Raw genomic sequence first — 8,288 nt, forward strand, 5'->3', positions numbered from 1 at the left:
CGAGCCTTCGCTTGAGCTTGGTCGCTATGTAGCTACCGAGCGGGACGATCGCTCGGTCGCTACGTAGTGACCGAGCCTTGGCTTGAGCTCGGTCGCTAACCGAGCGGGACGGACGTTAGGTCGCTGCGTAACGATCTGTTTCGAGCTTTCGTCGGACATCTCGATTCTTTCTTCCGGACTGAGCTTGCTACGGTCTTCGGGAGATAGCATTCGAAGGTTTGACGAGAATGCATGGATTGATGTCGTATCGATGTTCGGAAAGGTTCAATCGCTACACAGCGACTGAACTTTGGCTCGAGCCCGGTTGCTACGTAGCGACCGAGCGGGACGTAGCGACCGAGCGGGACGATCGCTCGGTCACTGCGTAACGACCTGTTTCGAGCTTTCGTCGGACATCTCGATTCTTTCTTCTGTAAATTTAGGGTGTGCGCTTTTGTTAACACTCTACATAAATATATTTTAAAACATGTCAGTGCATTACTTACTTCACAATTACTAACCAATTATTGTGAAGATGTAAATTACTTACTCTTGCTCTTGCAGTAGCTGAGTTTTCACCTATCTCAGGTTCTTGCTGTAACATAAATGCATGTAAGTAATCAGCTCATAACTAACATCCAAGAATATAAACATGCTTAGTATAACTAACCTGTCTCTTCATCCTAGCAAGTTCAGATTGCAACTTGTTAACCTTGTTCATCAAACCAAGGTGCTTCTCTTCCATTTCAGCCATAAATTGTTTCTTCACTTGAAAACAAGCTAACTTCGTCTTCCCAATGTTTCTTCCCATCGCCCTCAAGTGACCAGGATTGTCAGGTCCTAATAGTACTGAAAGCGGATCCACACTAAGGTTTGTTGAATTAGAATTAGCACCGTGATCAACAATCTCAGCTGCCTTTTTCTGTCAACAGAAAATATGTTACTAAGCATATAGTAATATCTCTGAAGCACCAAAAAAAAACTACTTACAAATTTGAAGCACCAAAAAAAACTACTTACAAACTTCTCCGCAGCTAGCATATTGACTGGTGTTCCATCTTTTTTTGTACGTGACTTGACCCACACTTTAAGCCTACTCACTTTCGATACTCCACCACTCTCTTGTTTCTGATGAAAACATGACATCAGATGTGAAAAAGGTAGTAAGTGAAGAAAAAGTAAATAGATAAGGTGAAGAAATGTACCATATCCTCCGCTAGCCTAACCATTCCTCTACGGCTACAAGTGTGAGGAATTTGTTTGCTCCTCCTCTCCTTGTATTTATCACTCAATACCTTAAAGTCTGAACTGGTTTTGCACTTGACAAATTTTTGCCACTCCACTGGATTAACATTCTTTGGTCTCAGATTCATCCTCTCTTGGTTAGTAGATTTGCCTCTGATCTGCGTGACAAGTCTTGATTTTGACGCCCTCCATAAACATCCCATTTGCTTCAACACAGCATTCTTCTGATAGTCTTCATCAAGCTTAAACCTTGCCTACAATCACAAATATACCAAATTAATTACAGATATCGATACAGAACCATCAAATGTGAAAATGTAATAGGAGAAAGTCACCTGAACAGATTTCCAAAGAACAGTTTTAACTTCCTCACTGATTTTCCTCCAATCATCAAATGTGACAGGTACATGTTCCCGCACTAGTGGACCTAGGTATGAAGACAGCTTCACTGATCCTTCACCAACAGGATCTCCAAAATTATTGAACTCCACTCTTTCTCTAGCATTTGGATCTCTGGCGATGTGCTTCATCTTGGTTGGACCTCGGTGTTTCTTCTGCTTAGGCTGAACTTCACTCAATTCCACCTCTCCTTCAGGCTCTTCTTCCTGCTCGTTAACGTCAGTCTCCACAGCCCTGTTAGCCTCTTCCGGCTCTTCCTGCTCGTTAACGTCAGTCTCCACAGCCCTGTTAGCCTCTTCCGGCTCTTCATGTTCGTTAGCAGCAGTCTCCACAGCCCTGTTAGCCTCTTCCGGCTCTTCCTGCTCGTTAACGTCAGTCTCCACAGCCCTGTTAGCCTCTTCCGGCTCTTCCTGCTCGTTAACGTCAGTCTCCACAGCCCTGTTAGCCTCTTCCGGCTCTTCCTGCTCGTTAACGTCAGTCTCCACAGCCCTGTTAGCCTCTTCCGGCTCTTCCTGCTCGTTAACGTCAGTCTCCACAGCCCTGTTAGCCTCTTCCGGCTCTTCCTGCTCGTTAACGTCAGTCTCCACAGCCCTGTTAGCCTCTTCCGGCTCTTCCTGCTCGTTAACGTCAGTCTCCACAGCCCTGTTAGCCTCTTTCGGCTCTTCCTGCTCGTTAGCAGCTGCAGTTTCTTCATTTTCTCGAAGCTCTTCATGCTCCTTCTCAGCGACAGGCTCCTGATCTTTTTCAGAATCATGCTGCGGTTGACATTCTATAGTACCAATAAATTCTACTTCCACATCAGACTTCTTCTTCCTGCCCCTCTTTGTGATCTTCGTGTCTTTGTTGGTGACCTTACTAGTATGCGCATTCTTTTTCATTCTTGTAGTCTTTGGACGACCCATTTAATTCACCTGAAACAAATTACACATTAGTTAGTACAAGATACAAAAAGAACTATGAAACTACATCAGTCATCACAAAAAAGAATACACAAGAGTCAAGCATCAAACAAGACACATATCACAGAAGACCTCACAAAAGAACACAAAACAGTCAAGCATCAAACAAGACACATATCACAGAAGACCTCACAAAAGAACACAAAACAGTCAAGCATCAAACAAGACACATATCACAGAAGACCTCACAAAAGAACACAAAACAGTCAAGCATCAAACAAGACACATATCACAGAAGACCTCACAAAAGAACACAAAACAGTCAAGCATCAAACAAGACACATATCACAGAAGACCTCACAAAAGAACACAAAACAGTCAAGCATCAAACAAGACACATATCACAGAAGACCTCACAAAAGAACACAAAACAGTCAAGCATCAAACAAGACACATATCACATGCATTACACATATATGCCTTCACAATCAACTCGGGCATTGTGAGTTTCATCTATTTCAACATCCATATCAATGATTGATGGCAATGGTCCAATATCTATGTTGACATCTTCTTCTTCTGTTTCATTGTATCTTCTTGATAGACCTCTTAGGACAACATACCAGCAGAATGTATCATCCTCCCTTGAGTAAAACACTTGTTTTGCCTGAGAAGCTAATTTGTATGGATCCCTATTAAAGAAAACTTGTGACTGATTCAAGTTAACAAGTGTGTACCCATCTTCCACCTTAACTCCGTTTCCTCGTACTGCTCATTGACACCTGAATAGAGGAACGTAAAAGACATTATAGTCCAACAAGATAATCTCTGTAACTTGCACTCTTCTGCAAGATAGGACTCAGCAATACAACCCTCTGGCCTCGCAGTGTTTCTAACATAGTCTTTCAGGATCTTCATGTGTCTACATAGAGTAAAAAAAGTTTTAGTCAGAGTCCAGAGATTTTAAAATTTATATATAGTATAAGTTACCTCTCAAATGGATACATCCAGCGAAAATGGACTGGACCACATAGTTTAGCTTCCCTTCCAAGATGAACTGTCAAATGAACCATTATGTCGAAGAAGCTTGGAGGAAAAAATCTCTCAAACATACAGAGAGTTTCCACAACTTCTGCTTCCATTTTTGAAATCTGCTCTACATCTATTACTCGCTGGCATAACCGGTTGAAGAATGCACACATCCGTAATATTGCTAGTCTCGGGCCTTTAGGTAATAATCCTCTAACTGCAACCGGGAGTAACTGTTGCATCAGCACATGATAATCGTGTGATTTGAGACCTGATACCTTACAATCTTCTACTGAAACACCCCTAGATATGTTTGAACAATATCCATCAGGTCCTTTAAAATCAGAAAGTCGCTTGCAGAATACTTTCTTCTCACTCTTCGACAAAGACCAAGGTGCTGCTGGTAGGTAAGTCCTTTTCCCTTTGGCCCTCGGGTGCAGATCCTTTCTAATACCAAGATGTTCCAGATCCTTACGTGTATTGAGACCATCCTTCGAATTCCCACAGTGAAGTAACGTTGAGACAATGCTCTTTGCCACATTTTGCTCAATGTGCATTACGTCCAAATTATGCCTCACGGGTAGTTCCTAAATATCAATACAAAAGAAGCAAAACTGTGAGAGTCTTAAAGATAATAATATACAAGGAATATTGTGTGTTCAATATAAGACTTACCTCCCAATAAGGAAGTTGAAAGAAGATTGATCTTTTTTTCCATCTTGACAACTCCTCCTCATCAACTTCATCTTCTTCCTCTGCCTCAGATTCACTGGAAACGTCCTCAATATCACAGTCTTCTTCAACAGTCACTGTTCTTTTCCTCTTCGTTATAGCTTCTCTAAAATTCCCAAAGTTGTTAACAAAGTGCTTCAGGTTATTGGAAATGTCATGACCAGATAGTATCCTAGACTTTCTCCCGTGTTCAGCGTGTCCATCAAACCAAGCCTTCTTCGACCTATATCTATGCGTTGGTGGGAGACCCTTTCTATGAGACATATACACATGCTTCCTACAGAACTTCAGCCACATACTATCAGTGTGTTTCCCACACATAGGACAACCCATTTTTCCTTTCACTTTGCATCCAGCTAGATTTCCATAGGCTGGGAAATCACTAATAGTCCAGAGCAGCATTGCCTTCATTGTAAATGCAGTGTTACTCACAACATCATATGTTGACTCTCCTTTGCTCCACAACTGATTTAAATCCTCTATTAATGGCTCTAAGTAGACATCAATACTATTACCAGGCTGTTGTGGACCAGGAATGAGCAGTGTTAGCATGATATTCTCCTTCTTCATACATAGGCTAGGAGGCAAATTGTAGTTAACTAACAGCACATGCCAACAACTGTACTTACTGCTCTGCATGTTGAAAGGATTAAATCCATCCATAGAGAGTCCCAGCCGTATATTCCTTTCCTCAGCGGCAAATGTGGGATACTTGTCATTCATCTGTTTCCATGTCACAGAATCTACGGGATGCCTTAGTTTCCCATCGCTGCTCTGGTTAGTAGAATGCCACCTTAGGTTTCTGGCCATTTCTTCAGACCTAAACATCCTCTTTAGCCGTGGGATTATTGGAAAGTATCTTAATACTTTCTGTGGGACACCTTTCTTGATCTCACCAGTGTGCTGGTTAATCTTCCATCTTGAGGCCTTACATTTAGGACAACTGTCGAGCTTCTTCAACTTCTTTCTGAACAGGCAGCAATCATTAACACACGCATGAATCTTCTCATAACCCATATCAAAAGACTTCAAGAACTTCTTAACTTCGTACAGTGATGTATGCAACACGTTATCCTCTGGTAACATCTCCGGTAACGTCTCAAGTAGATCATCGAAGCTATTGTCAGACCAGCCATTCTTAGTCTTCAGCCTAAACAATGACACGATGGCTGATAACTTGCTATGGTTTGCGCAGCTTGGATATAATGGGGTTTCAGCATCTGCAATCTTTGCCAAGAACTCATCTTCTTTCATGTCTTCTCCCTCTGCCATCTCACAGAAGTCACGTTCAGTAGCTAACTCTTCATCTAAATTCTCAACAGCTTTGTACAACCCAACAATCTCTTCATTACACTGCTTCTCTTTCATCGCGCCTTCAGCCACAGAGTATACTTCTCCATGATGATACCAGTCCTTACGCTGCTTGTACACCTCATCCATTCCCCTTCTAACCAGATGATCGACTATATCTGCAGCTGAATGCCGATCTACATTCCGACAGTCTGTGCAAGGGCAGATAATGAACTTATCAGCTCCATCACCCGCAGACACAGCTTGGACAAAGTCCCATGCACCCTTCTCATAAGCAGGATCAACTCTGCAGTTATAACATAACAAAACAGAACAATTCATTAAACACTCAAATCCCCTACTGAGTACTGACATGGATCAATATATGTTGATTTCTTACCTTGACAGATGAACCCACGCCTTCTCCAATATTGTTTGATCTATACTTCTTTAAAACCATAAGAACGAGTAAAATGGTCACAGAATGCACAAATTCTAAATAACCAACAAGTAAAATGGTCACAGGAAATAGAAACCAACGAGAGTAAAGTAGCCAACGAGAGTCAAACAAATGAAGCTAAATTCTGGAAAAAATTAACAACACTCAGTAAAGTAGTCAACGAGAGTCAAACAAATGAGAATCATGTTATGACTAAGCAAAGACTAAAACAAATCAGAAGCATGTAATGACTAAGCCGAGACTAAAACAAACCATAAACATGTACTAAAGCCACGGGAATTAAACAATTTAAATCAGAATCAAACATATCATAATAAAAGAAATGAGAATCATGGGAAACTGAGATATCGAAGAAAATAAACCTCTTCGGTTCGAATCGACTTGAGCTGGAGAGTACCACAGGTTACAGACCACAAAATCGAGCTTCAAGGTCTCGACGGAGAGTTTCGGTTGTGGGAGAGAGGGGTTAGGATTTTGGAGAGAGAGAGAGAGAGCTGGAGAGTATCACAGGTTACAGAACACGAAATCGAGCTTCAAGGTCTCGACGGAGAGTTTCGGTTGTGGGAGAGAGGGGTTAGGATTTTGGAGAGAGAGAGAGAGAGCTGGAGAGTATCACAGGTTACAGAACACGGAATCGAGCTTCAAGGTGTCGACGGAGAGATTTGGGTGTGGGAGAAAAGGGTAGGGTTTTGTCGACTGAGAGAGAGAGAGTTACTCTTTTTTTTTTTAATTTAGTTGTCGACAATCATTTTTTTATCCTTATGTATCCTAAGTGTTACAGTAAAGAGGGAATAGATTTAGTATTTTGTGGTTCTCAAATTTTCACTAAGTATAAGCGGTACGCGTGCTTTTCTATTCCCACTTTGTGAATTTTTCCCGACAGCATTAAGTTAATGCTATGAATATGTCTCGAAATCGAAAAAATTATCTACCATAGCAGTTTGAAAATCCGTGCTATCCCGCTATGCTATATAAGGCCATATTTCTTGTAGTGTTCCTTAACCATGGTTTTGTCCCACTGGGTTTTCCTGGTAAGGTTTTAATGAGGCAACATCCAAAGCGTATTACGAACTCTGTATGTTTATAACATCCAAGGGGGAGTGTTATAAACCATATGATGGATGTCCATAACCGGTCCGGTCTATAACCGGCCCAATACCAAGAGAGAGAGAGAGACGGCCCAACCCTAGAGAGAGAGAGAGAGAGGCGGCCGCATGAAAAGGAGAAAGAGGCGGCCGCATGAAAAGGAGAAAGAGGCGGCTTAGGCTTTAGAGAAAAGGAAGCCCTATTTTATTTTCCTTGTATTTGTACACTTTCCATATTTATGTCTTTCTTTTTATCTCTTTGTAACTCTTATATATAAGGGCACCTTATGATTAAGTAATAATATACACAATTTACAGATTCCTAAACCTTAAGTTCATAACAAAAAACTAGTTTTCAACCTGTTTTATTTCGCTAACACCATTTTCACTCTAAAACAATATAAGGTTGTTGCGCCTATATAAAAATAGTTTGGTAAAAATCCAACCAATATATAGAGAACAAAGGTTCATAACTGGATCTGAGAAAAAAGAATAAAACGGTCCTCGCATGTAAATGGATTTTGTACAGCAGTGATGGTTAACTTCTGTTTCCCTGAAAGTCTATTTACCTACCATAGAGAAGAAGTCTTATCATATCATAGACTAGTGAAAATCACCATGAAATGAGGGTTTGCATATACCTCCCGACAACAAAATTGTTGGATAAGCTTGGTTTTATAAGTTTCCTTTTCTTATTAGAGTTATGTTTGTCTATAAGATTAGGAGATATGATTGTGATAATACTATTAGAATTAGGATATATATAGTCCTATATATATGGAGATGCATTGAGTTGTTGCATAACATATGATTTGTGATTTGAGTTTGTGCTTGATTGAATAAGAGAAGGACTTCTTATTAAGGTTGTAATTCTATATTTGGTATCAAAGCAAACTAAGAACTTCGAAGCTTATTCACAGCCATGGCCGACGTTAAGGAGGAGATCGTGGCGACCAAGGACACCGGACCTGCCACCATCAAATTCTCGATGCTAACTTCCTCAAACTACACTGAAGATGGCGGACTTCGATAGGCTCATGATGAAGGATGAAGATACAATCGATACCTTTTCCGGCAAGCTATCCGGAATCTCTTCTAAATCTGTTCTCTAGGGGAGATAATAGAATAACCAAAGCTGGTTAAAAAATTCTTAAAGAACTTGCCAAGAAA

The 8,288-nt window shown here is 40.9% G+C and overlaps 1 protein-coding gene across 1 annotated transcript; it reads right to left on the reverse strand.

The window, feature by feature from the left end:
• Positions 1-2,988: 2,988 nt before the first annotated feature.
• On the reverse strand, positions 2,989-7,501 carry LOC106344604. The gene is made up of 5 exons (XM_013783954.1): positions 7,497-7,501; positions 4,227-5,880; positions 3,513-4,138; positions 3,271-3,444; positions 2,989-3,214 (listed from the first exon to the last, which is right to left on the reverse strand). The coding sequence occupies exons 1-5, from the start codon at positions 7,499-7,501 to the stop codon at positions 2,989-2,991; spliced, it is 2,685 nt and encodes an 894-aa protein (XP_013639408.1).
• Between the last annotated feature and the right edge of the window lie 787 nt (positions 7,502-8,288).

This window comes from Brassica oleracea, chromosome C5 (genome assembly GCF_000695525.1).
Source record: "Brassica oleracea var. oleracea cultivar TO1000 chromosome C5, BOL, whole genome shotgun sequence".
Taxonomy (NCBI): domain Eukaryota; kingdom Viridiplantae; phylum Streptophyta; class Magnoliopsida; order Brassicales; family Brassicaceae; genus Brassica; species Brassica oleracea.